The 20,188-nt window shown below is 34.9% G+C and overlaps 1 protein-coding gene across 8 annotated transcripts in view; it reads right to left on the bottom strand.

The window, feature by feature from the left end:
• Positions 1–20,188, bottom strand: part of TBC1D15 (TBC1 domain family member 15) — a 61,764-nt gene that overhangs the window by 8,496 nt on the left and 33,080 nt on the right. For 3 of the 8 annotated variants that reach the window (XM_069491293.1, XM_069491297.1, XM_069491299.1), the window contains 7 exons: positions 19,547–19,649; positions 18,036–18,233; positions 14,986–15,114; positions 14,333–14,436; positions 13,179–13,273; positions 6,299–6,415; positions 1,330–1,430 (listed from right to left, as the gene is read on the bottom strand). In XM_069491293.1, coding sequence (XP_069347394.1) covers positions 1,330–1,430; positions 6,299–6,415; positions 13,179–13,273; positions 14,333–14,436; positions 14,986–15,114; positions 18,036–18,233; positions 19,547–19,649 — 847 coding nt within the window. Of the gene's footprint in view, positions 1–1,329; positions 1,431–6,298; positions 6,416–13,178; positions 13,274–14,332; positions 14,437–14,985; positions 15,115–18,035; positions 18,234–18,540; positions 18,592–19,546; positions 19,650–20,188 lie in introns of all 8 variants that reach the window. The other 5 variants (XM_069491292.1, XM_069491295.1, XM_069491296.1 and 2 more) reach the window with 5 other exon arrangements.

Here is a 20,188-nt window from a genome sequence, read left to right as displayed (position 1 = left end):
ATCAAATCTTACCAAATATACATTCGGAAAAAAACTAAGAGAAGTGAGAACAAGTTGAAACCATGGACAAGAGACTTGAGGAACAAAGTGACTATAATCAACATAAGTTATGGTATACTTTAAAATAACTAAAAGAGTGAAATTGGAATGTTCTTAACACAAAGAAATGATAAATGCCTGAGGTGATGGATACCCCAATTACCTGATTTGATTAATTCACACTGTATTCCTGTTTCAAAACATCACATGTGCACTATAAATATATACAACTCTTATGTACCCATAATATTTAAAAATAAATTTTTTTAAAAAAAGAGAGACTTGAAGAAATAGACAAAAGTGGGAAAAATTTAAAGAGGAAAGAAAAATAGGCAAGTAAAAAGGGAAGAACAGAAGTAAATAAAAAAGAGAAGGGTACCACTTTCAAATTTCACATTAGTATCCCCGAAACCTTGAGTTAAAACCTATTATTATAGAAAAATATTTTAGATGGTTACAGATCCAAGGGGGTTTATTTTCCCCTTGCAAGCAAGCCATTTCAGTATCTGACATAAAGGCTCAGAATCATGTATATTAGTTTTATTTTGAAAAAAATATAGTGACCTATGTAGTAAGATCTTTGGATTTCATATGCCCTTATCTACTCTTATCCCCACAGCTTTTTTTTCCTAATAGATTGCTTGAGAAGACTTTTCTATTTTATTCCTGTGTTAATACTCTCTCTGCAATATTATCCTAGAACTCTGTCTCAAAGATATAGCAATGACAATAGACAAAATATTACTAATATATATATATTTAGACATAGTTCAACTCAAATAATCACATACTTCTGGAAAATAACAATGAATTACTAAGAAAGTGTCAAGAGTTACAAATAATTCAAACACATCTGGAGAAAAATCAGTTACTATAATAACAAAATAAGAAAACATTCATAAAAGGTAAGGATATTACTTGGCATGACTAAGCTTTATCTCTGAAACATAATATGAAAATTCAACTACTTCACAAAACTGAGTTCATCTCTTTCATCAATATTCTATAATGACTCATGGCTCTTCTGCAGAATATAAGCATTTACCAATATTAAATCTTGATTATTCCTGTACTACAGGCACATATCTACTTTTTCTATTAAAAATAATGCCAGTATTTCTAAGCTTCTTGAAAAGCTATTTAAAAAAAAAGTAAACAAGTCAAAAGGCATGGAGTAATTTTTTAAGTTCCATCATAGTTGGCTAAATTTAAAAATCAATCTAATATAAAGACTATACATCTAAAATTGTCAAAATCAGTTTGATTAAAGGAAGGAATCCCTGTTCTTACCATTTGGTCCATGTATGAGGCAAAACACCAAAAGGCATCCACTTCATTTTCCATCACATATAAAAGAGGGGAAAGTAAGTCACTCATTCCTTGTACATATCCTAAAAATAGAAAAAAAAGAGTCTCTGAAAACCTAAGCTTTATGTATCCTCTTGTGCATATCACCACCATTTCACTGAAAATTGTATCTTCCTTTGGATTCAGAAATGGGCAAATACTGATGTTCACCAAGAAAAGAACATAAATGAGGAAGTCCAGGAATCAGGTGAGAAAGATGAGTTGCTTTAGATTGAGATGTCAAGCAGATATATAGCTTCCACTATGTGTCTTAGTGTAGATATCACTATAACGAATGGGTAATATAAAAAAATAATGTGCAAGACCATCATGAGAAAGGGGACAGGTGAAAACAGAACCCAGAGGAACATCAAATGTAAGAGTACATGCTCAAAGGGAGATTTGAGAAGGAACAGTCAGAGAAGGAAGGAAAAAAATCAAGGGAGGAGAATGTTGCAAAAATCAAGGAGAAGAAAGTTAAAAGCCCAGAGTGGTCAACAGTGCCAAACTACTATGAATAAGCCACGTAAAATAAGAACTGAAAAGGGTCCAACTGCCTTAGCAATCAGACCACTGGTGACTAAAACAAAGAGAGTCACAAACAAAATTATGAACCTCTTCTAAATAGTCATTATCTATGTCCCTGTCCCCTTTCTTTTCTTGTTACTCTCAACCAATGCTAGCAACTGGGTTTAATCCAATCAATATTTTGTGCCTAAAGCGACCACTTTAACTATCTTTCTCTTGATGTTATTATAATTTCTCAACTGTGACACTAATTAGAGCCCTTGATTGAAAGAAAAACTGGAAAGTTAAGGAACCAGACCCCTCACTTAAAAAGTGTTAGTTTTTCTTTTCATCTGAACATGTCAAGCTTCTTGGGTTTTGTTGTTTTTTTTTAATTTCTCTTTTATAAAACCCTCAATTTCCTTGCTTTACAATGTGATTTCAGACTTAAGGACAGATTTTGAACCAACAAAGGGACAAGAGCTTATATTAAGCCTTTTCACTTACACATTATCATTCACCTTTGTAACATTTGTACATTTATTAAAATTAGAGAGATTTTTCAATGGTAGCTTAGGAAGTCTCTGAAAATAGTCTTTCATTTCTAAAGCTTATATTTTTATTCACCCAAATCTTATCTGCACGGAAGCCATTTAAGATATATTTAAAAGGGAGAGGGGATATTTCCGTTAGAAATGATACACAGTTTATATATCACTCTGCCTGTTTCGGAAGAAAACTTCAGAAAGTTTCTTATCACCAGAATTTTCCTACCTGGCACCGACACAGTGAAATCAATGACAAATATAAAGCCTAAACCAATTAAAACATGAAAGAAATCTAATCTGAATTCAACAAAGAGCAAAGGAGTACTAAATACTTTACTGGGTCTGACTGCATATGGTCTATGACAAATATTTCAAAGCGTACTATTCAAAAGATTTACAAAGCACCATTCCTCTGGAAAACGTGCTTTATTATTAAGTTATAATGAATAAAAATTTCTAAGAAGCTAATTTAATACTTTAAGTCTTCAGCTTTCATATGGGATCACTACCACATTTCTTCAGTTAAGTCTTAGCTGAAGCAAGCAGTCAAATTAATCTTGGTGTTCTAGCTGCCTTTAATCTATTTTATTTTATACATGATGTTCTAAGGGGTATGTCATGGGTTGCGAGGGTAGAATTAATGTACAAATTACTTTTAATTAAAGAAAGATTAAAGCTGTTCAAATTAGCATTCAGTGACACTCAGATTCTGCACTAGTGCTGACTGACGCACATCTTAATCAGCATTACTACAATTTCTAAGGTAGTTCCCTAAAATTACTTTCATAGCAAATTTGTTTCAGTGGGAAGGTGTGAAAAATGAACTCCTTATTATCCCAGTGTACATTTTCTTACACTAAAAAGAAAAATTTAATCTACATACAGGTCAATTTTCCAGGTAACTGAAGCTTATTCCCCCCTTAGAGTATCATACTAAAAAAAAAAAAAAAAAAAAAAAAAAAAAAGATCGTGGGGGTTGGAAATCAATTAAAAAAACCACTCTCTTGCCTTCGTTCACACAGTATTTTGAGTATAATTTAACCTTTTATTGATTATTCAGGATCATCATAATGCACATACAATGTAAAGAAAAAAAAAAGACACCTCCCATAGACATTTCCTAAAGTATAATGCATTTACACTCACTAAAAATCACTCATCCTTGAGATCTTCTGCCTGCTTTTGATAATTTTTATCTCCTTCCTCACTGTTAACAAGATTGTATTCAATACAAATACACCTGTACCTCACCTATAGGTTAGGTGAGGTTAAAAAGCCAAATAAAGGCCGGGCGCGGTGGCTCACGCCTGTAATCCTAGCACTCTGGGAGGCCGAGGTGGGCGGATCATTTGAGCTCAGGAGTTCGAGACCAGCCTGAGCAAGAGCGAGACCCCATCTCTACTAAAAATAGAAAGAAATTATATGGACAGCTAAAAATATATATAGAAAAAATTAGCCGGGCATGGTGGTGCATGCCTGTAGTCCCAACTACTCGGGAGGCTGAGACAGGAGGATCCCTGGAGCTCAGGAGTTTGAGGTTGCTGTGAGCTAGGCTGACGCCACGGCACTCACTCTAGCCTGGGCAACAGAGTGAGACTCTGTCTCAAAAAAAAAAAAAAAAAAAAAGCCAAATAACTCAACATGATAGAATCACCAATAAGAAAGAGTAAATTTACAGCCAAGGTTGCTCTGCTATGAGTAAAGGGCAAGAAATGTGGTCTACTGCTTTTATAAAAAGTATCTTAGCTTCTCATAAGGCCAGAGTTATTAGTGGGAACCTCGACTGTTTCAGATAACTAAAGTGCCTGGGCTGGGCATGGTGGCTCACGCCTATAATCCTAGCACTCAGGGAGGCCGCAGTGGGAGGATGGCTTGAGCTCAGGAGTTCAAAACCAGCCTGAGCAAGAACAAGACCCCGTCTCTACTAAAAATAGAAAAAATTAACCAGGCAACTAAAAATAGAAACAAAAAATTAGCCAGGTGTGGTAGTGAGCACCTGTAGTCCCAGCTACTTGAGAGGCTGAGGCAGGAGGATCACTTGAGCCCAGGAGTCTGAGGTTGCTGTGAGCTGAGCTGATACCACAGCACTCTAGCCTGGGCAACAGAGCGAGACTCTGTCTCAAAAAAATAAATATAATAAGATGCCTGGATAGAAAGAGCATGGCGTTAGTATAGACAAATAGAAATCGCAAGTTATCTAGTTAGCTGCTTTGAGACCATGCCCTAATAAAATTGAGCATTCAGAAACTCATGCTATAGAGTATATGTGAATTCCTAACTCAAAATTACCATCTGAGAGAATGGGGCACAATGCCTCCTTCCTCTTCCCAAGGCCGTTGGTTCTATTCCCTACAGTGGTAACAGAAATTAAAAAGGCAACGGGTTGGGGTGCTAAAGATGCAGAGCTAAGAATGCCAGCCTGCAATAAAGACCTGGGTCTCTACTCCCAGACCAATTATTTACTACTTGTGCAATCTTGAGAATCACTATCTGAGTCAATATAACCTTCCTCATAAACTTGGGATTACTTCCTCACTTCTTCAAAAGGCTGCTATTAGCATTAAAATAATCATCAAATCAAGTACGGCAGTATGACTCTGTAACCTAAAAAGCACTCTACCTATATTCTTTCAGCGATCCAATTTGAAGAGGGATTTCTTCTATAAAATTTGGATTCAGTCAAAAGGGCACACTCAAGGATCCAGAAGGCCACACGTGTCCCCAAGGCTGTAGATTCTCCTAACTTACATATAAGAAGCCAGGAGGAATTCTCATAGACAAAAACAGGGAAGAAAATGTGCCCATAATTCAAGGTTCACTCGGGTTTAATATGCTGAGTATCCAGTCTCCTTCTCCAAAAGATGTTTTAATTTCTACTAAAGTCATCTGGAAAACATCTATTTCTACTGTCCTCTAGCTGCGAGCCACTCACTTGACAGGTAACCGAGAAACTTTTCTATTATTCATACTTATTTAAAGGTTGATGGTTAGGGAATTTGTTGGTCCTTTAAAGAACAACTCAGTTCTCTTGTCCCTCAAGATGTTGGCCCCTTAAGTTTTCTACTCCTTAGTATCCCTTCCCCATGCAATTTCCCACTTCTGCCTCCAGCACCAGTCCTTACAATCCAGTCTTGGTAGAAAGACTTATCAAGGAAACAGAGTAAGTTCTACATGCCCTATAAAATTATCTTACTGCTTGTCTAAGATTTCAAATCAGTATTTTTCTTCACAAAGGAAAAAGCATATCAAATAATGGTTCCTAAACTTTCTCAATTCACAGCATCCTTAATGTCTCAGTAATTTTTTCCAAGGCACTCCTAGTCTCAAAGAAATAACAGCTCCATTTATTAAGCAGTTAGGTCTCAACAACTTATTGAGTATTTATGTCCTATGAACTTAGCACGTGTTAAGCACTACAATACTTTTCAAACCTTGAAATTCAACTGGATACCGCCATCCTCATTTATTTTTACAGAGTACTTGCTTATCACAGCAAGGCTAAAAAACCCAGCTTTGCAAAGATATAACTTCATCAAAAGGTATGTAGTGATCTAATGTTAAAACCTTTAACTGTTTCAGCAAGTAGTTAGAGCACTGTCCTACAGATGTCACTGTAATTCCCTCAAGAATTTAAAATATTCCACAGTGCCCTGTGACTCTGCTGCAGCAACCCAGGACTCCTTGGTTGGGAAGGACAGCCTTATGTTTCCAGTCCCCTGCGGAACAACTGCTATAAAAATTAGGCCACAGAGCTATTACCAATGTCTAACTGGTTAATAAATTTAAGTTCTAAAGTAAATATATTTACATCTTTTTAAACTAGGACTTTCCTTAATTTAAATAAAAAGAGAACTTACCTAAGTCAAAATCATACATACAGTAGGTCATCAAAATGTCATGAAGCAAAATCAACCCTGGATTATCTTGGCCTTCATAAAACTTGTTTGTTCTATCTGTTCTGTTAACATCTTTTTCTGAAAAGGAAAACCATCACATATTTAAAAACCTTTCAAACAACAGATTTTTATCTTAAAAGTCAGAATTCTTTTTCTTGCCATTAATTTCATTCTCTTGCTAAGCTTTATTTCATGAAAGAAAAATTCATCAAATTCCATTTCAAATATGCAATAAAGTAACATTTTGGAATATTTTTCAAAAATCAGTCCACCTCCTCGTGGGCAGATTTTTCAATATTTTTCAATTTTTATCTAAACATAGAAACCTTTTAATTGCATAGTAGGAAACATTTTCAATGAATTAAAAGCAATACTAAAGTCATAATTCAAATTAGTTAGTGATAAAAATGCCAGTCATTAATGCATGTGATAGCAGTACTTGAAAACAGTAATAAAAAAGTTACTATCTAATCAAACGTCATCAAAGATATTTGTTTCATTCACAATTACATCATTCATTGTAAGAAGTATTATCAACTTGTCATTCATGTTCCATAATCATCTTTAGGACAAATTACTTCCTTATTTTCATATATACACCACTCAATTTAGATATCATTATCAGCAGTTAATTTTAACTTTATAAAAATTAAAATCCACACTTTGCTAGAAATGACTTCACAACATTAAAAACAGATTTTGAAACATCAGCATGAGTGTGTCCAAGGTTGTACTGACAATTCAATTCCCAAACACTGATGTCTACTAAGTGCAGACTTTACAACTAAAAAGGCATTCCCCAAACCTGAAACTCTCAGTAAATTAGGAAGAAATAACTTAAAGAAACTCAAAATGATTAATATGCTCTTTATCAATTCTGTTTAAAAGCTATGACTGCCTTCACCCTTATTAAACTGAGTAATTTGAAAAATTTCTCAAAACTCTTACAAAGAAATGACAATATAGAAGATGACATGAGCTTAAGATTCTATAAGGGCATTTAAAAAAATTATTAGAACAATGGTCTAGCTTCCTGTACATTATATCTGATTTTTAAAAAGCATGCAAATATCTATAGAATTGTGGATATGTTTCTCAAATAAGAAAAGCAATACCAAAACCACTCATGCTATAAATATAAAATTTCAATTAAAAATGTCAAAATGTTTCAATCTCATTTCATAGCTGATAAAGAGGTACTTAATTTTATTAACTCAAGCACAATTTACATAGTCATAAGAATATCTGCCTTAACAGGTATTTTAAATATAGTAAAAAGTTATTTGTACCCAGATGAACTATCAGTATTTCTTTCTTTTTATATAAATATTTAGTAATGACAAATCAGGCAAAAAACAGAAAAGGGATCAAAAACAATACATAAAAAATGATATTTCTAGAAAGAAAATGAGTACTTAAGTTTTTGTTTTTTTAAAAAAAGTCCTAGTTAAATCCCATTCTCCATATAATTGGATGTAGTTCAAAAGGCTGAAGAAAAACACAACCATGCTGACTGACCCCGTTTTATATTCACCATCACTAACCTCGAGTGAGCCCTTATTGCTGCCTGGCAATCATACTCTATTTCCCCATCCATTCACACTAACTATCCATGTAACTATTTTACATCTCCTTTCTCCTCAAGCCTGTATCTTCTCCCACATCCCAGCTCTCAGGTAAGGATCTGGCTTCCTATTTCCGAGAAAACAGAAATTATCTAAAGAGAACTTCCATAGGTTCCCACTATTCTAACCACGTAACTGTATTTGAGTCTCCCTTCTCTCTTACCATTATAAATGAGTTTCGATGATCATGGCTAAGACCAGCCCTTCCTCTTGTGCTTGAGATCCGTCCCCTAGATCCACCCTATCCAAGGACTCTAGTAATTCTTATCTCCCTCTCCAGCTTCATTAGTTTTTCCTCTTTACTGGACCACTCCTATAGCATTCATACTATTGTTTCTCCCATCATCATAAAAACCTTTTTGAACCCTACTTTTCCCTCTACCTGATGCCCCATTTTCTTTCCATCTGTTTAGAGCAAAATTCCTTCAAAGAGCTGTATGTATTGTCTCCAAGTCCTCTTCTTCCACTCTCTCTTGAATTCACTCCAATCAGGTTGTCACACCCACCAATCTATCAAAATTCCTCTTTAATTAAAATCTTCAGTGATCTCCTTACTACTCTAGGCAATGGTCAATTCTTCATCTTACTTGACTTTGCAGTCACCCTTTCTTGAAATATTAATACTTTCTTCACTTGTGTTTTAGGAGATCAAACACTTGTTCTCCCTCTTTGTTTCTGGCTCTTTTTTCAGTCACCTTTTCTGATTTCTCTTACTTTTTCCTACTTATAAACTAAAGTACCTCAAGGCTCAATTCTTGGGCCTCTTTTTTTCTAACTATATTACTCCCCTGGCAATTTCACCTAGTTTCATAATTCAGTTTCACATACTCTCATACCATTTATGTTGATGACCCCTAAATTCTTCTCCAGCCCCTACCTCTCCCCTGAATTCCAGCACTATGTATCCACCTCTACATATTAACTTCCAGACATCCAATAGGCATCTCAAAATTAATGTCCAAAACCAAATTCCAAATATTCCCTTCTAAACTTGCTTCTCATAGTTTTTTCCATCTTAGTAAACAAACAGCAACTCCATTCCTCCAGCTGCTCATCCTAAAAATGTGGGAGTCATCCTTGAGTTTTGCTTATGTGACACTGACATATCAGTTAAACTTTCAAAATACATCTAGAAACCAACATTAAGATCTCCTGCCCAACTCACTCCACAGCCTACCCAGAATTAACTCCATTCCAGTTACACTGATCTCCTGCTCTTCTTCAAACACGCAGAGGCCTTGAGGCAGAAACAAGTCTAGACCTTGCTGTTCACCCAGAATGCCCTTCACCCAGATAGTTGTATAGCATATAACCCCTGCTTCTATAATCTCACCCACTCAACTGCTAGCCCCCTGGATCAAGCAACCATCATCTCTCACCTGAATTATAGCAATAGCCTTAAATGGTCTTTTTCTTTCCTCCTATGTTTGCCCTCCTACAACTATTCTCCAGACAGCAGCCAAAGTGATTTGTTAAAAACATAAATCAGATCATGCCACTCTTCTGCTCAAAATCCTCCACTGGCTTCCCATCTCACTTCAGAGTAAAGGCCTAAGTCTTTACAATGACCTAGAAGGGTTCTATGTGATCTGCATCTAATTGTTTACCATTCCCTCTCTGACATTATCAACTCATTCCAGCCACACTCACCTCCATGCTATACTTCAAACATGGCAGGGTCCTGAAGCAGAAAACAAGTCTAACACTTATTGTTCCTTTCAGCTTGGAATGCCTTTCACCTATGTATCTGCATAGCTCACCCCACCCCTTTTTCAGTTTCTATTCAAATATCAGTTTCTCGGTAAAAGCCTTCCCTGGTTGCCCAAGTTAAAACTGTTAACATTGTACACAAACGTCCTAACCCTCTTCCTTGCCTTATTTTTCTATTTATCACTTATCACTAACATACCACATGTTACTTACTTATCTTGTTTACTGTCTATTCTTTCCCACAGAAATGGAAGCTCCTTGAGGGCAAGAATTTTGCCTGTTTTGTTCACTGATGAATCCCCAATGCCTAGAGGAAAGCCTAGTACATGATAAGCACTAAGTAAATATTTATTGAATGACTAAATATATGAATGCTTAAAATAATCAATGTGATTTTCAAAAAGATCCCTGGTGATTCTAATGTGTTGCCAAGGTTAAAAACCATCGCTCTAAAGACTGAGATTCCTGGGCTTTCTTAACTATCTCCTTTTCCCCTAGGTGACAACATCTATTTCCATGGATATTTATACTGGTAATGCCCAAATTTATATCTCCTACCAGACCACCCCAGATTGTTCAACTAGCTATCTGACATTCCATTTGTATAGCTCATTTTAAGGTATATACAATTAATACCTAATTTAATTTCACCATACCCAATTCTGCTCATCTGAGTAAGTGCGCAACTCCTACCAACCACCCAATTTCAAGAAACTGAGTCCTATCTTTGACTTCTCTTTCCCTTTCACATCCCACATTTAATACATCAGAAAGTCTTATCAATTCTATCACCAAAATAAAACCTGAATCCATATACTTCTCTACATCTCTACTACCACCATCTCTTGCTTGGACTTTATTAACTCATCTCCTTATTCCTACTCTTATCTTGACTCAAAATTCATTATCAGACTGCAGTAAAAATGATTTCAAAACATAAACAAGATATTCTTATTTTAAAATGCTCCAGTAGTTTCTCAACATAGTTAAAGTAAAATCCAACTGCTTGGCATGATCCACAAGACCTAAAGCTTACTGTATAGCTTTGTTTTTAATAAAGTAAACTAATATCCACTCCCAAAAGAGCTGTCAGTAATCATTCCTAAAAAATATTTCTAGAAAAAAGTATTATGCAAAAATAATGCTTTAAAACTAACTTATTTTATGTATTTCTACTGGTAGAAAACATAGTATAGTTGAAAGGTCACTTAAGAATTAGATCTGAGTATGAATGAGTCTGGGCTATGGAACTAACTGGATGGATGGCTTAAGACAATTTACTAACCTTTTCTGGGTTTCAATTTTATCTGCTAAAAATGAGCAAATTAGACTCAATTCAAATTATACTATGGGAATTTAAAATATCTAAATTTTTCTATCAGTCTCCTGGAAAGGTTGAGAAGATCACATCACCATTATTGCTTGATATAAAGGGAAGAGGATACGGCATGTGGAGAGAAAAGTCTTAAAACACAGAATTATTTGACCTATAAGTTCCCTTCCAGTTAAAATATTTTATGTTCAAGCAGGATGAAAATAGTCCATTATCATTTTTTTCTACTGAAACTGAAAATGCAAGAAATTTCAGTTGGAAACTTTAGATAAAACTCCATGACTCAGGACCCCTAACCTTTTGCCTTAACCAGAGGAAGGACACAATTCACGCTGGTATAATTTACTTTGCAGAAAAATTAAGTTCTTTTTCAATCAAAAGTAGTATTGCCAGAAAGATCTCAGCATTTGTCTTTATGTGTACAAAATCTGTAAAACCAGTCTGTTACGCTGGGCTTTCTAAATTAATTTAGAGAAATCCTTATTCCATGAGAGGGTAGTGGTGGTGGCTGTGGTAGTGATCATAAGACATCCCCTATCTTTATGAAGCTATAGAGAAACAAATTCAAATAGCATATAAGAACTGCAAAATTAACTTTCACTACTATCCAAAGCTATCCTAAAATTACATAGAGACAGTGTAATAAGATAGTTAAGAACATTAAAACTGGGCTCTGCACATTTATTAACCATGTGACCCTGAACAAGTCATTTATGCTCTTAATACTTCGGTTTTCTCAACTGAAAATGAAGATTATGAACTGAAACTTGTCCGGTAAACATGCACAGCAGCAACTATGCTTCCTTCAGTAACTTATACCAACCTGGTCTTTACTGTAAGACCTATACAGCACAGTACTATTTGGACATAAGTCTAACGGTTTTATGATAAAAGTCTATCAAGTATTTTTTTTTTTTTTTAGAGAATAGTTATTCCCAGGGAAATAGTTATTTTATTTTGGAATGCTAACAAAAATTTACTATCTAGAGTCATTTATTTAATTTAAAAAGTGAAGTATATGCATATTTAGGAAAAGGTCTAGAGGAATATAAACCAAAGCCTATTTTCTTTTTTTTTTTTTTTTTTTTTTTTGAGACAGAGTCTCACTCTGTTGCCCAGGCTAGAGTGAGTGCCGTGGCGTCAGCCTAGCTCACAGCAACCTCAAACTCCTGGGCTTAAGTGATCCTACTGCCTCAGCCTCCCGAGTAGCTGGGACTACAGGCATGCACCACCATGCCCGGCTAATTTTTTCTATATATATATTTTAGTTGGCCAGATAATTTCTTTCTATTTTTAGTAGAGACGGGGTCTCGCTCTTGCTCAAGCTGGTCTCGAACTCCTGACCTCCAGCGATCCACCCGCCTCGGCCTCCCAGAGTGCTAGGATTACAGGTGTGAGCCACCGCACCCAGCCTTCTTTTTTTTTTTTTTTTTTGAGACAGAGTCTCACTCTGTTGCCCAGGCTAGAGTGACTGCCGTGGCGTCAGCCTAGCTCACAGCAACCTCAAACTCCTAGGCTCAAGCGATCCTACTGCCTCAGCCTCCCGAGTAGCTGGGACTACAGGCATGCACCACCATGCCCGGCTAATTTTTTCTATATATATATTTTAGTTGGCCAGATAATTTCTTTCTATTTTTAGTAGAAAAGGGGTTTCGCTCTTACTCAGGCTGGTCTCGAACTCCTGACCTTGAGCGATCCACCCGCCTCGGCCTCCCAGAGTGCTAGGATTACAGGCGTGAGCCACCGCGCCTGGCCGAAACCAAAGCCTATTAACCATAATTATCTCTGGGTGACAGAAACAAAACTAATCTTTATTTTCTTATTTTTGCTCATCTATAGTACCCCTAATTTTTCTATAGTAAACACAAATTAATAATGAAAGTTTTTTTAAATGAAATTAAATTCAACAAGCAAATAAAGTTAAGCCATTTTTTTTTTAATTCACATTTTAGAACTGAAAATTAAATATATCAGTACTTATAAATACACTGACTGAATTCATATGCCTATTGGAACAGGAACAATCAAGAACAGTAAACACATTCCAATGTACTTTCTAATTATAATGTCTTTTGAATGCTAATGCTGTAGCATGTATCTTCATTTCTTTAATCTTATCAACAAGTCAATGTAAACCCCTCTTGCATTTCCAAAGTTGTTAAGAAAAAATTACCAATAAGACTTCTATAATCTCTTAACCTCGAATTTCTCTTCTCTTGTTCCTCGCTGACAGACTTCCACTGTAGTTTCATCCTGAAGTATTCGTCGCTATAGAAAACAATTTGACACCAAACAAAGCTATTTGAAAACTTTATTTTTAACATTATATAATTGGATTTTTCTATAAACAGTATATTAAAGCATTTATGATGCTAGTGGGATATAAGTTTATAAACATGATGGTGAAATGTTTAAAATTATGACAGATGAGTAAAAACAAAGGGGAAAAAATAACCTTATACATGTCACAAAGTTTATGTGATAAACTTTACTACAATAATTTTAGGCATGCTTTTACAAAAACATTTACGCCAATCCTTTAAATGATATCTAAAATTATTCTAGTCATTATATTTTAACCACTAAAGTTTCTGAATAATTATAAATACAAATCTAAATGACTTCTTTAAAAAATGTGACATCATAGTTCCATTTTCCAACCAGTTTATCACAGAAACTTGTTAATGTAAAAATACCTTAGAAGGATTGGTAAACTAGTTGAAAAGAGAAAGGACTGTCAGAGAATATGCACATAATACTTAAGAGTAGCTTTAAATCAAAGGCCCTAGACTGACAACTGGAAATAAGATGTATACCTGGAAAGCTAGTCTGTTTCTTTTCTTTTCAAATCTGAGAAATAACTTAAAATAGAAATATTTTTCCAAAAAAGAATGATCAGTTTATGTTATAAGAGCACCAGGAAAATAGTTTAAAGGCAATTAATCTAAAGAGCAAATTGGCCTCTTAAGAGCCAATTTCATAACTTCATAGTAAACTGTAAAAATGAATCAAGATGAATCAGATATATTTAAAAATATTTGTGTAAATATTAGTTATCTTTCAAGCATGCAAAGGCTTGTACAAGGGAACTGGAGTTTTTAAAATCTTTTTACATGTTCACCAACATAACTGCAACAAAGTCCTTCTAATAAGTGTTTCTGGTTTAAAATAATTACAACATTCATAATTTTTAAATTACAATGATGACAATAAAATTATTTCCCATTCTCTAGTCTATTACAAATCCTCATGTAGAAACCCTATATTAATTTGTATGGGTGGCTTACTTGAATTTCTTTGATGAACACACAAAAGACCATTACTTACGTTTTTTGTTTTTGTAATTGAGTTCGTTCCTCCTTAGTACTGTCCCAAGGAAAATAACCCAGAAGAAATTTCCATGCTTGCTTTCTCAACGCATGACTAAGTCCCTGAAGAAAGCACGCATATTAAACACATTAATAAAAAAGGCAATACTATAAGTTCACAAAACCTACATATAAACAGACAGGAAAACTAATATTTAAGAGGTAGTTTTACACATTAAAATAGTTCAATTCAGTGAATACTACCTTGTTTTTTATTTCTAGATTCTAAAGATGTAAGCAGCTGCCAGAAAGCTTAAATAACGCAAAGTATACAGTAGATTATATAGCAGTTAGTGGGACTGATGAGTCTTTCCAGGCTAAACCTTACTAAACAAGGTGAATGCCACTGGGGTGTGTACCTCCTTTGGATAACCCATAGAACTTCAAGTAAGGAAGAATATCCTCCCCTAGGCTTAAGGGTATACCACTACCCAATCCCCCCGCGCCAAGGACATCATAAGCACCTCACTCTGTCCCATTCAATCCAGGAATTTTAAGACATCATTCATCAAAGAAATAAAAAATTCATTCTTCCCATTAAAAAAACCCATAAACAACAACCCTGAATACTAGCAGTTTATGATACAATCCATAGTAGAGTGTTTAAATTACCCCTCTAAATATCATCTGCTTCATATTATCTACATTTAAAATTCTTCCTTCAGAATCAATGTTCTTAGTCCATTCTTCTAGTGATACTGGCTCTCTCCTTTGGACAACAGGTCTTTCTCCCAAATCAATCTAAAATAAGAAGATAAGCAACAACAAGTAAATCTTTAACCAGTGAAATGAAATCAAGGTATATAGAAACTAAATCTAAAATACTATTTTTTAGACATGAGTTCTAATACCCCTACTGAACACACAACTGGGTTACAAATTCAGAGACAGGAAATCCCACAGACTAAAAACATTTGTTGGCCAGGTGCGGTGGCTCACGCCTGTAATCCCAGCACTTCAGGAGGCAGAGGTGAGAGGATCGCTCGAGGCCAGGGATTCCAGACCAGCCTGAGCAACATAGCGAGACCCCATCTCAAAGACAAAATAAAAACATTTGTTACTTTTGGGAAAAAAAAAAAGGTTCTTTGCTGTTTTGGGTTCAATTACATAAGTACAGAACATTCAACATGTAAATTCTATCAGAAACCTTCAAAATGTTATTCGTGTGGTCCATACCCCCGGGATATGGACCCCTACCAGCCCATGGCCTGTTAGGAACTGGGCCACACAGGAGAGGTGAGCTGTGGGCAAGTAAGCAAAGCTTCATCTGTATTTACAGTTGCTCCCCATCGCTTGCATCACCGCCTGAGCTCTGCCTGTCAGATCAGCAGTGGCATTAGATCCTCACAGAAGCGTGAACCCTACTGTAAACTGCGCATGGGACGGATCTAGGTTATGTGCTCCTTATGAGAATCTAAGGTCTGATGATCTGAGGTGCAGCTGAGGTGGTGATGCTAGCGCTGGGGAGCGAGCAGCTGCAAATACAGATTATCATTAACAGAGAGGTTTGACTGCACAATAAATGTAATGCTCTTGAATCATGCCAAAACCACTCCCCTCATTCCCTGGCCTGGTCTGTGGAAAAATCGTCTTCCATGAAACCGGTCCCTGATGCCAAAAAGGTTGGGGACCATGACTATATTATTTAAAACGAAAGAATATATAATTATTCCATTAATCATGTTAAAATTAGCTTTTCTTTCAAACTAAAGTTTGCAATTCTCAGAATTGATTCATGACCATTAGGTCCACTTGGCATTTTCTTTTTTTTTTTTTTTTTTTACAGCTTTTAATTCAATTAACAGATATTTGTAATTTAAAAATATTAGGTTATTAAATGTGAAATGTCCAATTTCCTTAAGTCTAAGTTTGACAGTTGATATCTCTGACATTTCACTTTGACACTTCCAGTTTTATTTTTATTGTGAAGGTATTCAATACAACCTCAGTCTTTCAAACACGTTTGGTTTGTGATTATCTTTCAAATGTTTTTTAGAGCAATTTTTGTGAAACCATTCAAAAATTCTTATTATTTTTCAAATAGGAGTACCACTGAGGAACCTATGCAGCATAGACAGCTCAAAATATCAACAAAGTGTTTGGGAAAGCTGTGGCTAATGAACGCACAGTACGTCAATGGTTTGAGAAATTCTGTGTGGTGATTTTATTCTTGAAAATGAGCCACATGGGCCACCTGAGACTAAGGTGGATAATGACGAGCTGAAAGCTGTAGTGAAAGTGAATACATCTCAACCTGCACATGAATTAGCAGCAAGGGTTTGACGTTACTATTCCAACATTATTGGACCATTTGAAAGAAATCAGCAAGGTAAAGAAGCTAGACAGATGGGATCCACATGAATTAAACCAGCATCAGAAGAGAAATCATCTCAAAGCTTGCCTTTCTTTGCTGTCACAACATTAAAGGTGAACCGTTTCTACACTGTATTGTTATGTGTGATGAAAAATGGATGCTCTTTAACAATCACAAGCATTTGGCGCAATGGTTGGATAAAGATGAAGTGCCAAAACATGGTCCAAAACCACATATTCATCAAAAAAAGCTAATGGTGTCTGTTTGGTGGTCCAGCACTGGCATTATCCACTATAGCTTCATGAAACTTGGTCAACTGATTACAGCGGATGTCTAGTGCAACCAACTGGATGAAACGATGAAGATGCTTGCGATTAAGCAGCTGAGATTCCTCAACAGGGACAGGACAATCCTACTGCAAGAAAATACTCAACCACATTTTGCACAAACATCGCTGGCTCAAACTACGGAAGCTGGACTTGGAAACTCTCCGTCATCTACCATATTCACCAGACCTCGCTTCAACTGACTATCACTTCTTCCAGGCTTCAGACCACTTCTTGCAAGGAAAAATATTCAATTCTCAACAAGCTGTGGAAAATACCTTTAGCCATTTCACTGCCACTTGCTCTCTAGGCTTCTTTGCTGCTGGCATAAACAAACTACCGTTAAGGTGGCAAAACTATGTTGACAATATAGGTGCATACTTTGATTAATTATACTGTTTCTTGTTTGAGATATAATAAACTACACTTTTGATTCAAAACTGGACATTTCATATTTAACAATCTAATACCATTTGCAAGATAAACCCTTTACAATTCAGATATTTATGATTTTCTAACTATGTGCATGCCTAGAACTGTAGCAAATTCAAAAGTCTTGTTGAGCACACATAAAGATTTGCCACAATTCAAAGCCAAAACCCATCTCATTTAAAAATGTAAAGATTCATATGAGAATGAAAGCCCTGAAGTACTATCCTGACTAGCTACCGCTAATACCTACTGAGCAAACACACAAAGGAGAAACAGAACTGAGGGGCAATAGGCAAGGCTCACTCTTAACTCATTGCTATGTGCTAACTAAAACAAACAACCTGTTCATTATTATTAAAAGGTTAATCAAAGAAAAGAAATGCAAGATTAATAGAGAAAATGTAAGGTGGAGAACAAATCAAGAATCTGGTGGCAGGACAAGCATTAATTGTTAGATATACCAGCCAGCAAAGTTATAAGAATGGATTATGGGAAAGAAGCAGACAGCACCAAAATTCAATTTCCATACTGGTCAGTACACATCCTCCTGTTAAAACGTGAGAGCTGTATTAATATAAATCTCCACTCACTCTTGTGATGACTTCAAATCCTGGTTCTTCTTGTTGATTTATCTTCAGACCTGGAATAGCATCACTAAGAAAATCTGCCATTTCTGAAGGTGGTCGTTGATGTGTAGAGGAATCACTGCCTCTCAAACTATCAAAAATGTAGTTTGTGACTTTGGAAAATCCTACCATAGTTGCGGTATAAGGATCCTTTTTAATTTTCTATGTAGTAGGAAGAAAAATATTAGCATTATTAATTCAAATAAAGAATAAAAATACTTCATCACAGTAAATAAAGCAAAGTTTTTTAAAGGGGGAAAATCAGAACTAAAACAGAGTGTTCTAAGATTATCTTAAAATTTTATTTTCTTTCTTGGAAGAAAAATTTAAATTTTCTAAGCCAACCTTTTCATTTGGTTAAAACAGCATAATTAATGGCAAGTTAATGCTACTGATTGAATTGTAGATAAGCAAATGATTTGCAGGCTTCATTCAATCTGCATACATCCGAAATATATGCAGTGCTTACTTTCCAGTGGTGAATGGCCCACAACAGCTTTCTTCTGTCTAGCAGTCCTGCCTTCACAAAAAAAAAATATTTCTTGAAGTGTGCTCTACCACACTAGTCTAACACAAAATATCTGATGGCTAAATTTAAAAGCTCACAATATTTAAATATTGGCTGACATTTTAATCTAATTATATGAATAGTAAATCATGCTGACAAGAATAATTTGTTCTGAAACAGTGCTGTCCTTGTAAACAGCAAAAGGTTTTTCTACTGACACATCCTAGGGTTACTTCTGAAGCCCAAACTGCTTGCTCATATTTAGCAAAAACATTTATTTATTAAATAATTGATTGTTTTGACAATCAGAAAAACTGTCCCCTCATTTTCTATTTTAAATAGTTTTTAACTCTTTTTCTTCCTAAAAAGTTCCCTCTTTACTCTGTTAATCTCTACATCTTTAAAACCAAGAAGAGAGGAGCTGGGACGAATAAAGAAATGAATAAACTATCTCAGTTTACATAGTATTCTAAGTGAAAATAAACAAATTTTATTTTTGCCTGTGTTATGTGCACATTTTTAGCCAAATACAAGAACATACTCAAATACTTTTGGGGGAATTAGATTATCATGACCCCAAAACAACCTACTTAAATGAAAAGTAAAATATTTAAATCATATTTTTGCCTGAACTCATCATTAATTCAAAGTGGCTTATCCTATGACCCTTGGCCTAATCAATGCAATCTATGATAATAAAAATCTACTGATGTCCAATTTCAGTACAACAAAGGGAAAAATTGCCTTAAGAGAATAACTAAGAACCAAAGAAGCTTCTGAGTCTTGCAAATAATATGAACATATTATTTCTACAAAATTACAAATAATAATTCCATAAAAATTACACACACACACACACACACACACACACGCCTCATTCTGTGTATTCTGAGAAGATAAGAGGTAGGGAATATATAAAATGGAGTTATATTAACAGATTATTACAAGATAGATTTAAGAAACATACTTGTATTAAACCATATGCAGGCTCATCAAGAAGATTTTCAAATGACTGTGAAAGACTCTTATTCTGACAATTCACAAGAAGTGTTCTTTTATCCTGTGAAGATCTGTAATTAAAAAAGGAAATTTTTAGAAAATACTAGCACACTGCATCAATTACTACCTAAATAATTACTAATGCACAGTTCATTTTTTATACCAAAAAAAATTTTCATGTGCAGTTCTAGAACAGTTCTCCATGAATACAATATTAGCAAATATTTAGTAACTTCTTTAAATGACCTTCAAAACTGCACTACATGAAACATAAAATCGATACTAAGTAAATTTTATATAACAAATATAAAACAAATAAAGTATATTTTTATCCCAGATAAAGCCAAGAGGAGTAAATTGTAATGAACCCAAATTCTTGACCAGAATTACAATAGAAAAGCCTCACAATGTATCTGACTTTATATCATAAAAAGTAAAAGAAAGCCAAAACACACTTTAGGATTCATCAGTATGTAATATGTACAATACAGAAAAATATGTCTTATTTTGAAATGGTTTCCAACACCATTTCATAGCTTGGTAATACTGTAAAATAAGATGTTAAAAATATAAGATAAAATATATTAGTTATTTGGTAAAGATCATCAGT

Source organism: Eulemur rufifrons, chromosome 16, assembly GCF_041146395.1.
Source record: "Eulemur rufifrons isolate Redbay chromosome 16, OSU_ERuf_1, whole genome shotgun sequence".
Lineage (NCBI taxonomy): Eukaryota > Metazoa > Chordata > Mammalia > Primates > Lemuridae > Eulemur > Eulemur rufifrons.
The sequence above is the reverse complement of the archived record's forward strand: the minus strand, read 5'-3'. Positions and strand labels throughout refer to the sequence as shown.